At 43.8% G+C, this 23,229-nt stretch overlaps 1 protein-coding gene across 1 annotated transcript in view; it reads left to right on the top strand.

Annotated features, from left to right (window-relative positions):
- The first annotated feature begins 1,006 nt into the window (after positions 1-1,006).
- The window catches only part of CDH8 (cadherin 8), a 334,718-nt gene continuing 312,495 nt past the window's right edge, over positions 1,007-23,229 (top strand). Inside the window, exons 1-2 of the mRNA XM_090261396.1 lie at positions 1,007-1,348; positions 15,671-16,121. Coding sequence (XP_090117522.1) covers positions 15,870-16,121 — 252 coding nt within the window. The 5' untranslated portion in view covers positions 1,007-1,348; positions 15,671-15,869. The remainder of the gene's footprint in view (positions 1,349-15,670; positions 16,122-23,229) is intronic.

Genomic DNA, 23,229 nt, shown 5'->3' with positions numbered 1-23,229 from the left:
TGGATGATTACGTTTCCACGTATTAGCCTCAGTGATGAGAAGAAAAGAAACTGGACGTCCTAATTCATGAGCCCTTCTTCTTACACCGGCTCTACCCCAGGATGGCCGTTTCTCAAGATCAGAGTGGAGTCTATCCGAGGACTTGAAGGGGCCACAGACAGGGCATCTCTTGGTGGAGGCTGAGGAGCTCCAGGCATGGTGCCTAAGCAGAGATCTGTAGGCAGGATACACGGAGAAGACCTTTAGCGACGCTTCCTTTTATTCCCAAACAAGTCCTGCTCTCCTTTTCACACCTTATTGCACACCCCTCTGGTCTCCATCAGCTCCTCTCCCCAAAGGAGTAGAAGCATGGGGATATCAGGCATGCGCTCCACCCTCAAGACCGCGCGCGAAACACAGTCTCTAAGCACGTATCATCTGAGCTGAAGGCGGAGGTCTTACAAACAACCCTCCTCTGTCCGCAAGAGTCTCTTGGAATAACTGGGAGATAAGCTGCCCACGCGACCCCAATGCCCTGTGCGCCCTCTACCGATCCCACCCCCTACCCCGCCACCTCTCCACGGAAAACAGCTGTGGGTCACTGAGACGCTTTTCCAGTTAACGCCAGCCCCAAAGCTCAGGTAAGCCTCGAGAGGGAGAAAGCTCTCGGGTACCTCCTCCGCATCCTTTTAGCATCTGCCAGCCTTCTTAGCCGGGAGCACTGCCCTCCGCGGGTTGCGCGCACTGCACAGAAGGGCACCTGTCCCCCCGCCGCCTCCCGTGGCGGCGGAGACGCGCGGGGTGTGCTTGGTCGCGAGGATCTAAAACTTGTGCGCCCACTTGGTAAGGGGGAGGAGAGCCAAGGAACCACGAGCAAAGGGGGAAGGCAGGGAGGGGACAGGGAGGGGGACTGCTTACACGAATTTCCAAGTGGTAGACCTGCCTCTGCGCTCTGCCCAATGAGATCCGTCAGGGGAGGCACCCAGCTCACTTTTCCACATCACTTCACAGTTACATTTGGCAGGCAGGCGGGCTCGCACGCCGGAGCGCTCAGCTCAGAATTAGTGGATTTATTTGGAATCTCCCTGCCTCCTCGAAGCTCGTCCGCCGCCCCAGGTTTGCGCACAGACGGTAGTGTTCACCCAGCCGCTCCATTCAGGGCTGCGGACACCCAGAGCCCAGCGCGCCCGCCCTGCGTCTCCGCGCAAGCCCCGCAGCTCCTAGAGGCATGAACGGAATCCGGAGGCGCCTGCCCAGCGCGCGGGGACCGTTCGGTGCTCGCCGCCCTCGGGAGCCAACCCCGAGTCGCTCCAGCCATTTGTGAACCAAGAGGCTTGAAATTCGCCAGCGCGGAGCCAGCCCCACAAGAGTAAGTGATTTCCCCTGCCCCCTAGTTTTTCTCCATGCCCCGAGGATCCAGAAGGGACCGTTTCTTTTAGGAATTCCCATGCCCCTTCGGATACCTTGCGCGCCTCCTTCCGCCCAGAAGGTGGATGCGGGTTCGCAGCCTAAGCGCCGGGCTTTCCTGCGTCTTCTCCCCAGATATGCACGGCTAATTGGGCGCCTCAGGTTTTGCCTGACGATTTTTGCAAACCGCTGTGACAGTCGATCCTGGGGATGAGCAAGCAGGCTGTTCCCCTTCAGTTTTCCAGCTAATCTCTCTCCTTTTGGTCGCCGCGCGATTCCGCCGCCCCGCGACCCAGGCAGGCGCAGCTGCAGCCGCGCGCCTTCACTGCGGGGGCCGAGTGGTGAATGGGAAGCACCTGCCGCTGGTGGTGAGGCGGGTGCGAAAGGGCGAGGAAAGAAGGTGGCGGGGCCTGGGGGTGAGCTCTCTCCGGTTTGCTACATCCCTCCACCCCTGGGGAGAGAGAGGGCAACCCCCGCTGTGGGGCTGCGGATCACGACTCAGCAGCCAGAGCCCCAGAGCCGACCTTTCCCACAAGTGGCTGTTCCAGCCAGGGAGGCGCGGTGCCGGCTGCAAACTTGCGGGACCCCGCGCCGCCCCGCGGCTCTGCAGTCTCCAAGACGCTGCCCCGCACCCAGACAGGACCCCTAGGCAGTGTCCTTTCTCAGCCGGCGGGACCGAGCTTACAGAAGCCCCCAAAGCCGGGGACCTCTCGGTCCCCCCACCCCCCTCCCGGTGCCCGCAGAGCCTCGAGCTGCGCTGTCATCTCGCCGCTCCTTTCCGCCAACCTTTGGGGGGCGGACCGCGCCCCTCGCAAGACCTGAGGACGAGAGGGCTCTCGCCTGGGTTCTGCCAGCGCGTAACAAGTTCCTAAGGGACCTACTCCTGTTCTCCAACGCTCCAGGCAAGGCTGGGAGACAGTGAAAACCTGCCACCGCCAACGGGGACGCCAACAGGTATCCGCATTTTCCTCCGCCTTTTCCCTCCCCAAGACCAAAGCCTTCCCCTCCCCAATCTGGCCGCAACCTCAAAGTTTCCTGGTTGTCCACCCTTCTCCGCCGGCACAGAGCCGGCGGCAAATCGAGGACTAGCCCTTGGCTTCCGCGAGCGGAGATGGCAGCTGTTTGCTTGGGTTGCTAAATGTAAGAAATCAAACAACATTAATTGTTTATTGTTGCAAACGCACAACATTCGTCTGCAATGGAAAATCGGGCTGGCAGCTGCTCACTTTAGCTTCAATTGAAGGCTGGTGCTTGGAATCGGGCACGCGGGAGGGAGACAAGGTCCTTTCAACTTTACCACCCTTTCCTGAGGATTCCAGAAGAGTTTCCTCTTTAAGAGGCAAGAGCCCGAGGTCCCTTAGTGCGCCGAAGCTGCTAAAGAGACCAGCCGGCTGCTTTCTTCACCCGGCTTCCCAGTACATGCGGGCTGACAGTGGGAAGGAGGGGACGCAGGAGAAGGTAGGCAAGAGCTCCAGGAGCCCGGCCCTGTCTGGCTTCCGGAAGGTCGCCAAGCCCGGAGGAGGGACTAGGTTTGGCTGGGGGCCGCTTAGAAGCGCCTGTCCTCCTTACAACACTCCTGACGGCCATCTCAACGGTTAACCCCCGCCCTGGGCTGGCTGTTGCCTCCGGCTCCATTATAGGCGCTTCTCAACTGGAAAACTCTGTGTGGGAAAGAGAGATTTCTGTAAGACTGGCGAGTGGGATTTTCCATCCATTCAACCGCGCCGCTGTACCTCGCTGCATGCAAAATGAGCCCTATCGTTCCTGCTAAAGGCCACTGTGATTCCTGCCTGGTTACTGCCTTCATCTGCTCCTGCTCTGTCCACTTTGGCAGGGGTTTTATCTGGAGTGTGTGTGTGTGTGTGTGTGTGTGTGTGTGTGTGTGTGTGTGTGTGTGTAAGAGAGAGAGAGAGAGAGAGGGAGAGAGAAAGAGAGAGAGAGAGAGAGATTGATTTCTCTAACAGACCTGATACCATTGAAGAATGTTCTCTGAGGGTTACATTTTTTTTTTTCCACTCAGAGGGAGTTCTCCATAATCATCATGTCCAGACATGTTTTCCACTTTTCCCCACTCTGTGGCTGAAAGAAATTGTAGGGCTGTCTCTCTTACTAAATAAGAATACTACTAATAATATTCTGTGATTCTACTTGAGCTGATTTGAAGCGCCTGCAGGAGTTGTGGGATTTTAAATCACCTTTGATGTATTATTTTCTGGGCTCTGATAAGGGCTCGGAGTTGAGAGGGTCTGTTGTGAAAACAGAGAGGATCCTCCTGAGCACCTCTGAGGATCGCTGCATTCAGCGTTGTGCCTTCAGGTGGTGCCTGTTCTGTGTCCCTCGCCACCCAGATTAGGGTCAGGGTGTCCCGTGACCATCGCAGATAGGCCAGATGTTTTGGAGACACAGGGCACATGGTTTTTGAAATTTGTGCAGAAATGCTGTCATCCAAACTTTTAAATCTTTCTCCCCTGCAACCTGGATCTTGTATTTCCAATTATTGCTATTAAAGATCAAGTCTTCATTTTAACAATCTACAATCTCCTAAAACTCTCAAGACCCCAGACAGGTACGTCTCTCCACCCAAGACTCCAGCCTTTTGGGGCTGCGTTTTTGGTTTCTGGGCTACATTTCGTGAGTTCTTGACGGTATTGTGAATTTAGCTGTAGCCCTCACTAGAAGTGTAGCTCCCTGTGCCTGCTGTGCACATATCAGCTCAAAAGGGAAAGAAGTCTTTAACCTGAAAACTAAATTCACTGGGGTATTATGCCAAACTCTGGCCAAGGCAGCAGCCATCCGAAGCAACCCCTTAGTTTAGCAATGAACACTCTTTAAGTAGCTAATGGTGGTATGCTGGCTTGAAAAAAAAAAAACCAAAAAAAACAAAACAAAACAAAAACACATAAAACATGTTCAGCATGATTGCTATAAACCACTTAGAAAGCACTTTTAAAGACTGTCATATGAATATACTCATGATGCAATATTTCCTTGTAAACTGCTCAAGATCTGATACTCCTGATGCCCAGGGAGCGTCAAGATCTGATACTCCTGATGCCCAGGGAGCGTCCGATTGTTGCAGCAAAACAAGGAAAGTCCAAAGAATGAGGGAGTAATGATTCTATTCAAGAAATTGTACCTCGGGGCTTTGCTTTCTAGGTTCCTTTCACTGTTTCTTGGTGAGGAAAAAGAGCAAACACATATAGGAAAGTTAGACCCCACACTGCATCAGTTAACTGTTCAGAAAAACTTATTAATGCTCTAAAGAAAAATCACAGTCTTTATTTTTCTGCTCAGGGTGGCACAACTTATGCCTTATTAACATTCGATTTGAGCAAATTTCGCATGCAAAACCAGAAGCTTTTCATGGGTAAAATGACATTCCATTTATATTATCAACAGCACTTTTCCGGGCCATCAGAAAAGTTTTGTGTTTGACAAATCCAGGAACAAGTAGAATCAGAGTAGCCTTTTAATTATCAATGGAACATAAGAGCCCAAGACCTTCTTATGAAAATACCGTGCTCAGTGGTGCTGCTGGTTTCAGTCGTTTTATATTTCTTACACTATTCAGAGAAGCAGGAAAAAAATGCAGATTTCAGCACTGTTGGCATTCAGAGCTGAAATGGACTAACTCTGGTTTCTAGTTTTGGAAGAAACTTCTAACTTTGGTGTGTTATACACCTCCTATGAAGCATGGAATGAAACACAGCTGATTCTTGTGCATGCACACACACACACACACACACACACCTTCCAGAAAATCTGAAAACACCTCCAGGTACCTATTTTATTTATTGGTTGAAGCATGAGGGGTGTTTTTTTTCTTTTTCTTTCTTTTTTTTTTTTAATCGTTCCTTTTGCCATTTCATCTGCCTTAGATTGTTTGATTTGCCCTCCTGGCTCTTGAATTTGTATATCGACCAGTCTTTTGGAAGTCAACATATCTTTTGTGTTGTGAAGATCTCATCAGTGTATATACTTGTGAAATAGACTAATACTTTGGTGTACCAAGGCTGTCGGAGTTAGTGGCGTTTAATTAACCCAAGAGCTATGATATTGGTCCTCTCTCATTTCATTCCCATGGAAGTTGTGATAACCAATAGATTTCTGCTGAACCGTCGGTCCCTGCCTCTGGAACCCACTTCAGATATAACCATGGGAAGAAAATTAGTTGAACCTGGCAACTTCAAAAGGTCAGAAAAAAAATGAGTTCAAGGGATGCCCTGTAGCTACTTCTCCCAAGTGTTGCTGCAAACTGAATCTCCCTCGTAACTTCATGGCAAAGCACCGGGGCCAGCGTGGTTCCCTGTTCCTATCATATCCCAAGCTTTTATTTCCTGAGTTTTACATCATATGCTATTTCCTATCATAAATATCATCCATCTTCTGGCTTTTAGGAGCCTTTTTTCCTTTAAGTTTTATTAGTAGGCAGAATATGTCCTCTGATTTGGGGGTATCTCTTTGGAAAAGCATCATCAAAGAATAACACTTGTACTTGAAACCTTTGAACACATTCCTTGCCTACCTTCACTGCCAAAGACAACTGCAAACATTAGCATGATGGCTGGTTGAGGGCTAAGCACAGAGTTAGTGCTCCACATTCACAATTAGCAGAGACATATAAGGGAAGAGAGGGCAGGATACGATCATACTCCAAGTCCAATATTGTGATGATCTACTCCAGTTTTCTCAACAGAAGTTTCATAACTTGCCCTGAGTTTATTTTTAGACAGAGCATCTCTCTCTTTTTAAAAAAGTCTATTTTATTCATGTTTCACACAGCATATTTTTTCCTCCTTTGAAATCATTTTTAAATGATATGGGGATATAAAAGTGACATGAGTCAGATTTGTAACAATGAGAATGTCTCCCAAACTAGACTTACATCAAGCATGCTATATGTGGTAAAGTTATATTTCATTGGGGAAAAAAATGTTCTAATTATGGAAGTGTTGCATGTGTAACAGTGTCTGCACCATTTCTTTTTGGGAACGTATTAAAAAAAAATCACTGAGAGAAACTTACTTCTTATCTCCTTTCTTTGTTCACTTCCTCTTTTCTTTCTCTTTTTACTGTATTTTGTATTTAAACAGAACAGTTCACATTACCCTCATGTGCGCTGCAAGTCTTAGAAGACAATTCTATTCTCCTGTATATTGCTTTTAATCAGCAATATCCCTAGCCCTCACATATACACAGAGGGAGGGAAAAAAATACACACACACACACACACACACACACACACACATTCCATGGTAAGATACTTTTGTGGATGTGTCTACTGATATTTTAAGCAAATTGAATATCTTGCAAAAATAGTAAAAGGAGTCTTTTAAATCCTTTTTATGTATAAAATTAAGTGAAAATGTTATCAAAGTATATTCATGTGCTATTAGCAATAAGAACAATGTTTTCCAGGCATTGTTCCTTTCTAGAAAGAGTAACGCATAAAATATGATTATTTGATTCCTGATGGGACACAAATAGCATAAAATATGTAGAAAGGGAGTGATGTAAATATCATAGGGGAATGCTTTGCTTTCTTGTGTGTGCAACCTCATCTCCAAAGTTGATATAACCATCTCAAGGGCGCATTATATTCTCTCTTAGTCTATTGCTGTTTCAGCTTGATAAAAAGAATTTAACTTTTCTGTATCCACATAGGTCCATCTTTGAAACGGGGATGCTCAGAAATAGAAAAAAAAATGTATCTATTTTTATTGTAGTAAAACATACTTGTCTTTGAGTTTCTCTAATGTATTGTAGCTGAAGATAGTATACTTTTTTTTTTTTTTTTTACAATCTGTATAAGCAATTTAGTTAATTTTCATAAACTCTATGGTCTTGGTGAAATCTCAATATTATTTTTGTCAAATGATAGCTTGCTCTTTGACTGTGTACCCCACCAGCTGTGTCTGTGGTTCATGGTAACGCTGTTGGCGGGTGGTAGTTAAGCTAGAACGCTGAGACACGAGAGGATGACAGGAAGGCGCGTGTGTGAGGCGGTGACCGCGCAGTCTAATCTAATTGGCAGAGCCTTGACTTATTCTGCTGGGACACTTGGCTGCACTTCGGTCTCCTTAGTACAGCCTCTGCAGCCCTGGCTCCCTGATATGACTTGAGTGTAACCATTTCCACCTTTCTTAAACAAGAAGGGAGAGCTTCTAGTCTCTGACAGCCATCAGTTGAGCCAAAATTCCATGCAGCACACAGAAAAAGTTGGTTGAAGATTTTCAGAAGAGACACTACCTGAATCAAATCTCTAACGAGCATTATCTTTGCTGAGCTCCCTCCTGAGAAGTGTCTAACTATCACGTTGGTCTCTTCTTTGAGTTAATAGGGATTCCCTACTTGTCCCATCTCGCAAAAATATAGATGATGATGAAATACAATGGAATTTTTCTTTTAGAAGAAAAGTAACTGGTTGTGTTATATACTGAGTGGTTACAACTCTATGGAAAGTGAACATCTCTGGTGCAGATGTGCATTTCTTGCCTTTGGCCTTCTCAGGGGAAGATGGTGATGGGCAATGCCAGGTCTTCTATTGAAAAGAGAGACTGGATTGACTGGGGGATGCATAAAAATACTACCCTTCAGAGGCCTAACAAAACTATTAGAAGTCATTAATTGTATGTAAGCTACAGGTATGGAAAGCTATTTGTGAAATGCTCTTTTATTTACATCTAACTTGGTTCTTGCCACTTATTTTAAAATCAAATGTTGGAAAAAGATTATTTTATTTTTTTACCCATCTGCATAGAATAGAGCAAGAAATCGAAATAAAATAATTTTATAAAATCAGTTAAGATTCATTATTAAGCACATGGAACATTCAATAAATACTATTATTTCTGACCAAGAGTTTTATATAACTAATCTTGTTTAATTTTTTCTGCAATCCTTCAGTTAGGTAGTATGAAATACAGAGCATCAATTTCTTTCTCTGCCACAATTGAAATAAATTTGCCCAGGTCACTTATGTTAAGAATGACAGAACTGTGATTCAAGACTACTTCTGTCTGAGTCCAAAGTCAATGTTCTTAACCACCGTGCCTTGGAGCTGCCCACAGTTCATCTGTATTATAAACGTGGTAAGACTAAGATTGATTCCTGTTGGTTGCTGTGATTCGAAGGGTGTTGTTGACTTGCAATTATGCAACCTCTGGAGTTCTCCAGATGAGATTCGGAAGTGGCCCCCATCACAGAGGGCAAGGAGAGACCAGAGAAAGGGGCCCACCACTCCACGTTGGTAGGCAGTGGTTTTACTAAGCAAGGGAACCTACATAAGAAGCTGGACTTGGGCAGCCACCGACAAGCGGCTCTCAGCACCCTCCCGGGAGAATCTTCAAAGTTTATATGGAGGCCTCAGTGGGATCCAGTCCCATGTTCAGTCTAGATGGTCTCAACCGTGCATTGCTCTCTCCAGGCTACATTCTTAAAGTGACTCCTGCTGTAGGAACAGTGGGCAGAACCTACCTTTCCAGGACCAGGAGGGGGTCAGGAGCCTTCTCTGATTGCCCCCATCCAGCTGGAGGGGCATGGGTGGTCCTGTTCTCTCCATGTCCTCCTCCAACAAATAGGCAGTATAAATGGTTTTCACTCATTCCATCTCTGACTGTTACCCTTTAAGCAGGTGGTTTAACATCGGCAAAGGTTGTGGCTGAAGAAGGAGGGACTTGTGTAAAGAAAGAGGGACTTGAATTAGACTTGAGAAATGCCTTCTGGCACTTTAATGAGCTTGGAATCCCTCTCGTCCTTTTGAGATGGTTTCAACACAGTTCTGCTTTAAGCAAGTTCAACACAATAGAGTTATCTTTGATAACTTAACTAACCTTATAATTTTAAGAACATCTTCAATAAATAAAGGCCTGGCTCTATAACTCTAGGAAAGGGACCTTAATTTGACCTTCTTGACTTTGTCACGGACCTAGTCTCCCCCTTCTGAAATGTCTGTGACTAATAGAAAAGCTTCCATAGAAGAGCAGGTTCTGACTCTGTCTCGGGAAAAAGCGGAGAAGGGATTTATTTTTTATTTTTGCCGAAATAACCCATAATTACAGAACTTAAAGAAACTAAAACTTCTGGCAGAAAAAGAGGAGTATGTCAGTAACTGAGCGAAATGGATCTGGCGGGTGTTATTTTGGCAAATGTTATGCTTTTGGGTAGACAGACACAGCTGGATAAGTAGACAGTCTGATGCTTAGGGAAAATGATCAGGAGGATCGTGGCTGGGGGAAGAGAGAAACAAACACATGTATATGTTTGTGTACATAAAACATTTAGAATCCTGTTCTGCCCGGGGGAATCTGGTCATGGGACTCTGAAGGCTCTAGAAAAGGTGATTCTCTTGCATTATTTATATTTGGACACTGGCATGTATCATTCCTTCTCAAGATCCAAAATCCATTTCTACCTGTTCTGCCCTAGTCACCCAGCGCTCGGCATGAATGGCACTAGGCCACATGCCGAGTCACATCCCCTGTGTTCCTGAAACACCACTTCAAATTCCGTGTGTGTGTGCGTTTACCTGTTTTGAAACAGCACGCTAATGGCTCTAAATTCAAGGTCAGAAACATTTTTAATAGAAACTCTCTGGCCCTGTGTGTCATTTTTTTCCTTTCATGAAATATTGTGGCCACTAAGCCCAGTGGATAATAAAAGCATAATTTCCTGTCAACCACAATCATCTTCTGGATTGAATCCTAAAGTGTCTGTAAAAGCCCATTTTTATTTTAGACGTCACCTATCCGTGTGTGGCTTGCCATTTGGATCTTTATGTTGTTTACAAAGCCAATGGTGCAGTATGTTTTGTATAATGACTTATATATGTGAGAATTGACTAAATTAACCTTGACCAAATGCCAGGGCCAGGAGAGTAAGATCCAGGTTGTGATTAAAACCGTCTTGGAAATGGGAGTGTGAATCAAAAGTCAGATTGCAGGTATCTAACCCAAGAGAAGGTAACTTCTTATGGGGGAATTCTAAAGACTTTTTTACATGTAGGAAGTCCAGAGAGACTGTAAAATCTCTTTATCTCATTATCTGAGTGTAAATCAATGTAGCGGCATTATAATAAACTGGATTTCTCGGCCAGACATACGTATCGTGGTTGGAAAATCTAAAAATAAATTGATTTTTTGATCCAAGCTTTACACCCTTGCACAATTTCTTCTTCCTTGTATTCGAGTTAAGCAGTTTGGATGTGCCATTGCTATTTAAAATGTTTATTAATTCTGATAACCATGACATAACATGTGGTTGCATCTCAAGAATTCTTTAAAACTATCATCTGGATCATCAAAGAGATGACATTAGCTCTGTCCATGACAGAAGTGCAAGACTAGAAATAGCGTGATTCTAATTGTCATAGTAGAGTCCCATTTCTCCCCAAGTGGCGGACCTTGCTGAAGTGGAGGCAAGTGTCTCTACTTCCTGTTACAATGCATGTGCATATGGGCACACCAGTCCATGGAGCAGTTCCCCCGTGTCACTCCTGAAGTTGATATGAAGTGTGGGAGGAATATTATGACATCCTGCACAATTCTATGTAATCATACACTTCAATGCCGGGTTTCCGTAAGTCTGCTACATACGTGTGGTTTCATATACACAGTGGTAGTAAGTAGTTAATGGGATGGCTTCAAATGGCACGAGCAGGAAGTGCTTTCCCCACCATCCCATCATTGAATCCTTCAAGTCATCAGAAGGAGGTGGTCGGCATGGGGAGCTGGTCTTATTCTCTGGAATTCCTGGCTTTTCCATCTGTGGTCGTCGAATCAATCATACCTGCGTCACAGAAGAGATGATTAGAAATGCAGAATCGCACGCCCACACCCTAGATTCACTGGTTCAGAATCTTCATTCCAGCAAGAGTGACAGGTGACTTGAATATATACTGTAGTTTGAGAAGCACCCTCACAAGGGGGTGTCCTGAGGCGAACTCACAGTATGCATCCAAGCTCATTGCTAAATTTCAGGCACTGCCCTGGAGCTGGTTCATGGTCATGCTAGGCTTCAAGCTGGTCATGGTGGAAACATTTGTATCATGGAAATCAGAAGCAAGGCATTCTATTTTTCTTTTGAGAGCTACTTATTAAATATTTAATAGCACACTCTTGCTTCTAACTGTTGCTGGTCTGCCCCTTTAACAAAGACAGGTGACCCTGGGCTTGGACAGTGTCTAATTAAGTGAAAATAAAACATTGTTTATCATACCAGTTTCTCTGTGCCTCAATTTGCTTTTCTCTAAAATGGGAATGAGGTTAATAAAGTCATAATAACACATTACAGGGCTTTTTTGAAGAGTAGATATACATACATACATGTGTGTTACATATAATGTGTGCAGATACATATTTGTAGGTAGTCTTTCTTGATGACTTACCATATCCATACATATAGTATGTACGTGTGTGAGTGTGTCTAGTCTGTCTTGTTGCTGGACTATTTCCCAAACATTCTCTAAGTGTTCAGTGTTAACTTTTATCTTTTGCAGAAAATAATATTGGCTTTCCATTTTTAAGTAAATATATTAAAAACAGAAACTGTCTCAATGAAATTTAAAGTGAATTCAAGAACGTGGCAACATTTAAAGAAGGGGTATAGGAGTCTTTCAGGTGCTAGAAGCTTTGCACAGGGAATGATCAGTAGAGAAGAAGAAGGGTCCCTGCAGACTTGGGCTAATTTATTCCTGGAGGTCTGCCAGGGCTCTGCCACCCACAACAGGACACTGGCCAAGTCACTCCCCCTTTCTCTGAAAAACGAGGGGTTGCATTGGGATACCACTCATCTGCCTCCCATGCCCACTCTGTGGGAGGGCATGTATTTTTTTAAATGTATTTTTATTTCCAAAGCATTGGAGAAATCAAACAGGCTTTCTCTTCACAAAGAACTGGCCGAGAAGAAGGCACTCTAGTCGACATATACTCTAACAACCATGGCTAGGGTGGATGTGGAGCATAGGGAGAAGATGCTATGATCATGGATTGGATGAGCTAGTAAGTTAATGATGTGAAAGCTACTCTAGGCACTCATTCTTTCTGAGATCCCGGACTAGTTAGTGGTCTTGTTCCTGTCCATTGCTTGGCCTAAATGTCATTTTACACCTGCCCTTCCCCAGTTGGGTAATCACTTCTCAACATGGAGATGACTCCTCCTCCAGGAAGCCTACTGTAATGCTGCCAAGATGAGTCTCATACCCATCACTCTGTAGGCCCTTAACTTTTCTCAGACTATGTTTCACTGAATATTGTAGGTATCTATTTCTTTAGACTCGTCGCTTCCTGGAAATAAGCTCTCTGACCCATTTGCCTTTCTGTTCTCAGTATTGGACACACAGTGTCATGCTCATCAGATATTTATGTAATGAGAGTCGGGACTGTGGTAAGAAAGAGAATTTTAGAGTTAGATTGCCTAGATTGAAATAATGACCTGCTTACTGGAGGTATTCTTTGGGCAAATCATTTGATTATTCTGGCCTCAGTTTTGAACTAAGCAGTGCAAGGCATACTGAGCTTTCTCTAATTGTAAGATATTGGGTTAATGGAAATGATTTTGGGCTCCGCATATACTTAGTAATCCTTTCTCTCTGATTAGTGAAGCGATGCCATTGTGTAAAATTGTCTCAGGATATATGATTACTTCTTACCTGATTCTGGTGAGTTCAGGAAGGACACCAATCATGTCACGTTTCATCCTGAGTGCTACTTGATGGTTTCCATCAAACAAGTGTCTATTATGAGTTTAAATTGGAATTAAATGTCCCTATCCCCGAATCATTAACAACACAGCAGGGGCCAGAGTATACTTGCAGAATATTTGGCTCAATTTAAAAACAACGATACCTTCCAGCTTTTCCTAGTCACTTTACTAGGATTGTAATCAGTCAATCCTCTGGGTAGGTATTGTTATAGTTATTGTTATTGCTGTTAACTGGCCCCCTGTTGGACACCCGGTGACTGTAGTTCTTGAACAAGAACGCGAAGTCCCGGCAAGCTGATACCTGGAAGAAACAGCCACACACATCTCACGGCTCTGCCTCTTTGCACTGAGGCCAGGGGTTTTGAGGCCTCAGGTCTAGTCTGTCACGCAGCAGGGTATCTCTGTAGTGAGTAGAAGTCTTCTTTCCCTGAGCCGTGTTGAGGCGGAGGCTCCATGGCTAGAATGAACCTCACCTTTGGTATAAAACGGTCCAGCCCTTGCCTTAGCAGCCTCAAGCCCGCCCTCCCATGGAGCGCCTTAGGAAGACTCCTGACTGCCTCTGTGGCACTCCGGGGCCTTGCTAACGTCTACTGCAGAGGTCGCACAGCTTCCTTCTTTGCTCATTCACGTCACTTTCTTGCCAAAGCCCCTCCAGGGCAGGGGCCCTGTCAGCACGACCCTCCTACTTTAGCGAGTGCTTCCCGTGTTCTGGTTGCTTTACATATGTCTTGTTTCGGAATCACCCTTCTGCCGGGAGAGTTGGAATCATCCTTGTCATTTTGCAGAAGATGAAACAGAAGCTCAGAGAATGCCAGTATGTCTTCCACCATGACAGGGGATGGGGGAGAGCTGGGATTCAAACCCAGGTTCTTCTGCCCCCACAACCGACACTTGCAGAATAGCCATAATCCTTCCTCAGCCGTGCCCCGGCCCCGCAGACAGGGGAGATCTTAGCACGTGACTTACGTGCTGTAAACGCCATGTAAATACGTAGACTAGCGCTTCAGATGTGTTTTAATCTTTTGCGATCACTTATCAAGACCTTTTGCGTTTTGCTTTGTTTTAAACGTGGAGCCCTATAGGGTCTATTCTCACCCTGGGAGGAGAGGGTTTCGAGGAAGCAGAAAGGTGATTTAAGGGAAGGCTCGACTCCCTGAGCGAGCTGTATGCAGTTCTAGCGAAGTCAGGACGTCGTTCTCACTTGGTTCCCTAGGGAAAGCTTCTCATCAGTTACCCAAAAAGCTGCTGCTTGCAAGGGCTCCTGTATTCGCCCCTTGGAGTGGAGCCACTTGTAGGGAGCAGAGTCCTAGAGATCGAGCTGAGTCCAGGCAAAAGGCGACAAGCAGGTCCGGTACCGCCTGCAATGACAGCAGGAACTGGGGCTGCCCCCTGAGGCTGGGGCTCTCAGCCCACGGACCGGCCCCGCTGAGGCCAGTGACTTTCTTGCTTTCCCACACGAAGACCAAACAGAGCCAGGAAGCTACAGGTGACGGCTTCCTACCCCATTATGAATTCCCCGAGCCAAACTGTTGCCAGTGACATCTTGAGAAATTATTTTGCCATTTAATTTAATTCAGTAAGACTTTTTTTCTGGGGCCTGCAGTGTACATTATTCTTTAAAAAGGAATTTTTTTTGAGAGGGAGGAAACATGTTTTGCCATGCTGAAGGTAAGCAAAAAATGTATTTGACGCCTGAGATAATGGGGATATTTTTTTGCGCATCTCCTTCTGAATCTCTTCGATTGAAAATTGTATTTTTACCCATATTCTGCTCCCAAAGGAGCTTTTCGCAATTTAAATCTCCAGTTCAACTGTACATTTAGAATGGGAGTCCTGACACTGTCCTGATTATAGCATACACACTGGACATTACAGAATTTCTCTCCGGGAGCATTCTAATTTTATTCAGTCATTACCAGCATCCTGGTGGAGAACTGCATTCTGCACCCTGAACTGGACACTCCCTTCTGATGGGTTGTGGCAGCTAAGACTGTAAAAATTGGGGAAATTTCCCTTCCCATTTTCATTCATAAATTTAAAAAAAACATTAAAGGCTAGTTTCCTCACATTGTTCAGCATAAAGTGAACTAGGAACCTTCTTTAAACTGGTAAAGAAAGAGAGAGGGAAAGGCAGAGAAGAAGGAAGACAACAGAAGGGGGCATGAAACCTCTGCAAGAATACGAGGGGGCTTCATTAGCACCCATCCCACCTTGCATGAGAAATAAAGAAGAATGTAAGAAAAGCGAGTGGAAGAGATGGAGAGAAGGAAGGAAGGAAGCAAGGAAGGAAGGGAAGGAGGAGGGAGGGAGGGAGAGAGGGAAAAGCCAATTTCTATTACTGTACTCAAAGTAATTTTCGATAAGTAACATACATAAAATATTAACACTAAACTCTAAATAAAGCTTAAAAAAATAAAAGGCCCTATTAGCCTACTTGCTCTGATTCCTCAGATCGACTTTCTCAACTCCAGTTTTAGGAAATGTCTGTTGTTGCTCATTTACCTGATTTTGAAAAGCAGTGATTTTGTTTTAAAACCTGTTTCAGTGGACTTTTCTCTTTTTCCTCCTCCCCCACCCCCTGCAGGAAATTTCAATGAAAAGGCAAGCCAATGGATCCTGGTCTTAGAGACGCTGTGTAGATGATGTCTGTGTCCTGTCTTGTGAACACGTGGCAGACCTGTAAGTAAATGCTCAGCCCCGCGTGATGAATTGGATGGCTGCAGACCGGAGGCAAAACAAGTAATTGTCTCATTTCCGTGGTGATTTGCTTAACCGGTGGGACCATGCCAGAACGGCTCGCCCAAATGCTCTCGGATCTCTGGACTCCATTAATGATATTATGGATTACTCTTCCCCCTTGCATTTACGCGGCTCCGCTGAATCAGTCTCAAGTTTTAATGAGTGGATCTCGTTTGGAACTGAACAGGCTGAGCGAAGAACAGCGGATTTTGAACCGCTCCAAAAGAGGCTGGGTTTGGAATCAAATGTTTGTGCTGGAAGAGTTTTCTGGACCTGAACCGATTCTTGTTGGCCGGGTAAGCTTCGTTTTGGAGATCCCCATTTCAGGATCTGTTCCTTGTCTTTAGATCTTAACATCAGACTTGTCACGGCTGCTGCACACTTAACTGCAAGTGCTTTGGGCCAGATGGTTAGTTAGTTTACCTATTGCTTTCTTTAGGAATATGAATAATCTCATGGTAACCATTCTAAATGCAGACAGACTGTTCTTCTGGGGAGAAAGCTCATCTCCCCCACACCTTCCACGCCACCGGAGATACAATAACAGTTGTGTAATAGACACACAAATAAGATTTTCTGTCTCATTGCATACAAGACATCTGTCCCTTACGGTACTTGGAGAGGTATGCCTTTTTCCCCAGTTTGAATTTATACCACCTTGATTTTTAAAATGTTATTTTCTTTCATTTTGAGGCGACGTTTCTCTAATTTCAGGTAGAGGTTTTTTTCTCGTTCTGTTTGTTAGTTTGTGTGTCACTCATTAACCTGGGATTAAGAAAGGGAAATTTCCTGCATGGATGCTTAACAGTGCTTTGTACTGCAAAGTTGGCAATAGGAACCTAGTTCGTTCACTGTCAGATGGAATCCAATCTAGAGGATCTAAATGGTAATATACTGGTGTATGTGAGTGTGTGTGCTAGATTGGATTTACATTTGTTTTGTTGTTGTTGGCATGTTAGATCAGTGTTTCTTGTCTAGATAAGCATTGCCTGCTTCCCGAAGTCACACTGTGGGTTACTGAAGACTATGCATGTTTATTCCTCAGAACTGTTCATGAGCTTCTGTTCATTTTGACACACACCAACTTCGTAGGTAGAATTCCAATGATGAGCCTGCCAATGGCTGATTTTCCTGAGAAGTCACATTCAGAAATGAATCATGCCAATATTACTCATTTGCTAATTGCAGTGATTTAAAAAAAAAAAATAGAAAGAGAAATAAATGTTGATCTTTAAGACTTAACTCTTTGTGTTTTACTGGGAACTTCTGATTGCTTTTCTGCTTCTACCTTGCAAAGCAAACTGAGTCTCTCTGAGGATTGTTTTCTCATTTCACACAGTTCTTCTCGGACAAAGGAGACCTGAGTGAGGAGGCATAAATCATTCAAATAATATTTATTGAACCATTTCTATGTGTCCAATGCTCTTTTAGGCACATGGGAGCATATCAATGAATAAAGCAATGATTCCTGCCTTCAAGGATCTCACATTTTGGCCAATATTGGGTGTTTTCTGTAATAGTGTTGAGTACTGTTATAAAAGCACTTTGTGGGTGTAATTCTATTCTAACAATAGTTTCTTCCCTCTCTTTCTATGTGTATATGTGTACCTTTATTTCATAAGTCCCAACGACAAAAATATCTGAAGGGTTATTTTGTGTGTGCTTGATACAAACTCAAGTAGCAGAACTGACTTGTAGCTATTTATAGTCACAATGCATCCCATTAGTGTGACCATTCATGTATTTCCCAGCAGAAATGTTAATGTGTTTGATTACAGGGTGCTTCCCCAAACCCTGCTGATGGTGTTATTTCCTGTATAGTTTTTATATTTTGACATGTTTCTAAATGTGAATAATTCTGAATACAGACTTCTTGACCGGTGTCAGTTTTTTGGTAAGTGCTGGAACTGAGACTTGGATGGATTCATAATGCAAACTAAGATCATATAGCTAGTAAATGATCCAAGTTTGGATCTGGTTAGAGATTACCAAGACCATAATTTTACCCACCACGTCCTATTGTACCTCGGTCATTAGCTTGCACGTGTTGAAACTATAATTTGCACTTAAGAGTTACTGAGCATTGAAGGTAGAGCCCTTAAATTCTCACTTTCTGGTTATTCATAACTTCTTCAGCCAGCTGAAAGGCAACTCATTTCATACCATGTGAAATACTGGATAATTTCTTTTTTTCCCCATTTTCTTGTATTGTTGTTCTACTAAAGTTGCCCCATCTTTCCCCCATTGTTCTCCCCTGCCCCACCCCCTCTCCCCCCTCTCCCACAGCCAGTCCCCACCCTGTTGTCCATACAACATGCATAATCGATAGACATCTTCTCCCTGTTTCTATTAGTCAGTTAACTCTTTATGGAGGTACATCATTACACTGATAGTATTTTGTATGACATAAATAAACAAGCATGCTATGCCCTGGAGAACTTTTCCCTTTTATCTGAATAACAAAAGGAATTAATGGGTTTTGTTTTGGATTCATAGACTCTGATGACTAAATTCACCTCCATTCTTTGAATGAAGTAATAGAGGCATTCAGCCTCTCTTGTGACTTAGTAATACTGAAGAAATTTATGCGTCTTTGAATGGCAGCAATGTTGCTAATGAACCCCCAAGACTTTGAAGTAGCCAAAATGCTCCTGCATCTTGATGACTTTTTATGAATTAGCTCTTTTCACTTTTTTATTATTTTTGAATCTTCACCTGAGGATATATTTATTGATTTTAAAGAGGGGGAAAGGAGGGATGGAGAGAAAGAGAGGGAAAGAAATATTGATGTAAGAGAGAAACATTGATCAGTTGCTTCTTATATGCTCCCAGCTAGGGATCGAACCTGGAACCCAGATATGTGCCCTGACTTCGAATTGAACCCTTGACCTTTTGGAGTATGGGACGATGCTCCAACCAACTGAGCCACCCAGCCAGGGCAATGAATTAACTCTTTCCCTGCACCCTACCATGGCCAATTCCCAAACAATTGCTAAATCAGAGTTAAACTTATTTTCTGAAGAACTTTTTCACAAATATTTCCAATCATACTTATTCCCCCTTAAAGAAAAGTGCTCCTGAAATACTACAGTTTAGCTTTTAAGGATCTTGGGTTGTAGTGAAGCCAAGAATGCATTTCAGGTGACTGCTTCTTGATTACGAGGCAGGCTGGGTGTGGGGATGATCGTATCAGGGTGCCCACTGGTGCTTTCCAGCATTTTATCTCTGTGCACACTCTTCCGCAACTGATTCTAAACCACTGCATCACTGGGCTTCTGCCCAGGAACTGGCTGAGAAGCATTCATTGCTTTTGAACATACCTGCTCTTTAAAACGCCCTCCTGTGGTTCTCAATGGTGAGGGCCTTGGGCCTGGCAGGCCAAGTTCAAGCTCAAGAGCAAAGCTGTTTTTGAGTGATTGACTCTTCATATGCACCCTTGCATCTTTCATTTTGTGTTTTTACTGCATTGGTAGGCAGCTGCATGCAGAGAAAGAGCAAAGCCTTAGAGATGTGCTCTGTGGAGATTTCTGTATTGGCTTCGCCATTTTCTGGGTGTTAATCTTGGGAAAGTTACTAGCTCTTTAAGGGTTATCCAGGAAAGATCCATAAGAGTATATGAGAGTAAATAAAATAATGTATGCATAGTGCCTGCAGATAATTGTAGCCATGCTTGTATTAATTACACACGTGTGTGTGTGTGTGTGTGTGTGTGTAGTGTGTGTGTAGTTAGAGTGGTGCACAAACTGAAAATTCCATCACTGAATGAGCAAAGCCATTTCAGTTAGCCCTAGTTACTTAAGGTGAAGGTGACTTTTAGGTGTGTCCTGGAGTGTGACTCTCACTTAGCCTGGAGAGGTGGGGCTGGGGTGGAGTTGGAAGTTATGTGTCCCAGCTGGACAGAGAGGGTTATGCAGTGTCATGAGGATAGGGTAGGACTACTGAGGGGCCCTTGAGTCAGAAGCAAGGGCCTTGTATATTTCCTGTGGAATTAAAATGAAGTTGAAGTTGAAAGCTGTATTTGTCAAGAAGCCTCTTCTGTCCGATTCTGTCTGAAATATAACTGTCCCGTCTTCCGCATTCTATGTCCTCTGACTATGCTTTATTTGTAGTTCTTCCTGATGACCATTATCTTACATTCTCTATTCTTTATCTCGTTTGTGATTTTACGAGAATGTGAATTCTTTAGAGAAAGACGTTTTTTTGTCTCCTTTCTTCTTGACTATATATCCCCAGGACGTAGAATACTGCCTGCATAGAGGAAGTGCTCAGTAAATATTGTGCGTGAATAAATGAATTAATAATCTACCTAAGCAATGGAGGAATTTACCAAAGTAATATAAACGCCATCAGATTTAATACAAACAGCATTTTTCAATAAAGAGACCAATGTACTGCTTTCACACTCTCTCCTTCAGGACGATATTTTATAGACCAGCTGGGTGGTTTAAACATTGTTTCTATCTATTGGATTTAAAAGCCTTCCCTTGAGGAAGGGACAGTGGGCAAGTTGACCTACTGAAACAACTCTGTACCGAGGCTGAAGGCTCCCTTCTATGGGGACTGTCCTCTTTACCTGTGGCAAGGTGCAGTGCAGACTGGGAACTCCATTATCTTCAAATCCATCTGCAAACTTATGGTCGTGTTTATGGCTCAAAGTACACCAACAGTCTTCTTTCCGAAATTTTTGTAAAACAAATACCAGCCAAATAGGCTTCGTTCCTGCCTCCAGTTCTCTGTGGAACATGTTGGTTCAGAGCCTATTTATAAACACGTAAGTACTTAGCATCCCACATTGCCCAGAACCTCCAGCATTGGCTTTCTCTGCTGGTATGGGCAGAGAACAAGGTGATGCATCAAACCCTTTACCCTGTATGCTTATTTGTTCTGGTCTCAGCTGAGAGAGAGAGAAAACCCATGGTGGTTTTTATACGTCTTGCAGCTGAAATCAAAAATAGTGTCATTGTGATAAAATAGGCATGGACTCTTCAATAAGGACAGCTTGAGGCCATCATGAGAGCCCTTCTCTGGGAGTCAGGAAGATGATCCACCAGGTCATTCCACAAATATTTATTGAGTACCTACTATTTGCTAAGGGTTTTTACCTATGGATTCTCAGGGCTGAGCCAACAAATGCATGCCCTCTGTCATGGAACTAATGTGCTACTAGGGGAAGACAGACATTAAAAAAATAATCACAGGAACAAATATCACATTAACACAGAGATAAGTACTCTGAAGTGAAGGAATATGGTTCTATAGAAGCTCTCCTATTCTATGCAGCGATGAAATCTTCCCTGAGCTAATAACCTGTGAGCTGAGCAGCCATAACCAGGTGAACCAGTATGTAGGAAGGAAAAAAGAGAAATTCCCCACAGAGGAAATTGCATGTGCGAGAGGCTATTTGAGCAGCCAAGACAGGGTCAGGGTAACTGGAGGACGAAAAACTAGGGTGGGAATCCTTTGAGTCACAGTGGAAAGGTAGGCAAGACTCTCCTGGAGATCAGGCTTCTTTCCTTTTTCTCTGCTGTAAACTAGCCAAAAAGAGAAAGTCACATGGCTTCTCTTGGCCACACATCTTTACTTGTATTGAATAATTATATAGTGAATTTCAGAATTAGATTTAAGACACACATCCCATTGGAATGGGGAAGACAAGTAATGTTAAAAATGTGTGTAACATCTATCAATTTTTGGCCCAAGTTCCTTTAACACTTGTTCTGTGGTTGTGTGATCCTCTGTTCTTCCAATTGCTTTATTTTGGGAAAAGCTGGTTTACTGTCCAGGTGGTCAGAGATCTGTTATAAATGCTCTCTCTTACATAAATTCCTCTGCTCCCTTTCTCCCCTTCTTCTCTCCTACCTGGGCTTGTGAATAGTTCCTTATTTGGATATAACTCTCTGGATAGTGCTGCCACATCTATTTATAATTCTCTCCCTCCAAGGCACTGACTCATTTTCTCTCTTTAAATTTGACCTTCTAACCTCCCCTCTTCCCTGTAACTGGGAAATCATTTGGGTGGTGCTTAGAATGAAGGACATGGGATGCCAAATAATTACACTATATTACAGTTTACGGCGTCAGTGGCCGGTAAGAAAATTGCACTTGACATGCCATTATTTTTGCTGACTGTTTGCATGTTAAGAGCACTGGGCTACGCAGCTACCGCCAAATTGTATCTTCGGCCTTGCGAGAGCAATTCACTGTCGGTTTCGTGAAGCTTCTGCCTACTCAGACAGAGCCCTGTGCACCAATAATTTGGCAGGAATGCAAGTCAGCATCGTGTGTCTCAATCTGTCCCAACAACTAGGTTTGTCTGCCACTTGCCCAATGTCCTGGCTTAAAGACAGCAGGCATCCAGAGCTGTAGGAAATCTTTTAATGCTGATATAAATAAAGGGAATGATATTAGTCTTGTAAGTCAGCAGAAACCCTAAACACACGCACACACAAATGCACACGTGAAGTCTATTAGCTGAGTTTCTACCTGAGTACATCCCAAGCTGTCTTGTAAGCAGGTCTTTCTGTAGCCCAGACCCTCAGCCTGTTCATCTCATTCCTTAGGTGGGACCAGAGGGGAGTGTTGATAACCTGTGCTTATCTCTGTAGGTGCCCTGAACACTAACTTCATTCAGACTTCTCAGAAGAGGAGTCCTGCATTTTTTGCCAGTTCTCTTAGGGTCCTCTCATTGCGGCATATTTTTTTCCAACTTGAAGCAAAATGATGGTAGACATATGTGTATGGGTGATTATGTAACCTTATTTTATGAAGCCATGGCAATAAGGTAGTCTGTAGGAAAACAAAAGAAGAGAATTTATTCCTATCACAAATTTTTAGCCAAAGCTCACAGGGAAGAATTGGGCAAACAAATGTTGGACAACCTGAAAGAATTTCATTGTATGGTCACATGACAGAATAGTGTGAATTATTAAACTTATTACGATTTATAATCTGGCAACATGATTTCAACAGAATAAATATCAGAAGGAAGATATAAAATGTGTATAGAATATAATTTTAAAATGTGAGTGTGATACGAACAGAGTACCTGGCACATATCATTAAGATCTGTATGTATGCATGAAAAATATGTATACAGTGATCCCTCACTTATCGCGGGTATTACGTCCTAGATGCCCCCACGATAGGTGAAAATCTGCGAAGTAAGAACCTTATTATTTTCATACTTACTGTATAGTACTACAAAATCCCACGAATAGCAAAACATCCGCGATAAATAATTAAGTATAATATTTTTTTAAATCCCGCGATACAGTGAGGCCGCAATAAGTGAACCGCGATATGGAGAGGGACTACTGTATTTTCAAACATTTACAAAATTAATGAAACCCTATGTACCCATCACCAAGATCATCCATATTCAATAATTTTCACTATTCTTCAATT

Source organism: Furipterus horrens, unplaced genomic scaffold (assembly GCF_987537825.1).
Source record: "Furipterus horrens unplaced genomic scaffold, mFurHor1.1.pri manual_scaffold_13, whole genome shotgun sequence".
NCBI classification, from domain to species: Eukaryota; Metazoa; Chordata; class Mammalia; order Chiroptera; family Furipteridae; genus Furipterus; species Furipterus horrens.
Note: the sequence above shows the minus strand (reverse complement) of the source record. Positions and strands in the feature narration are given on the sequence as shown.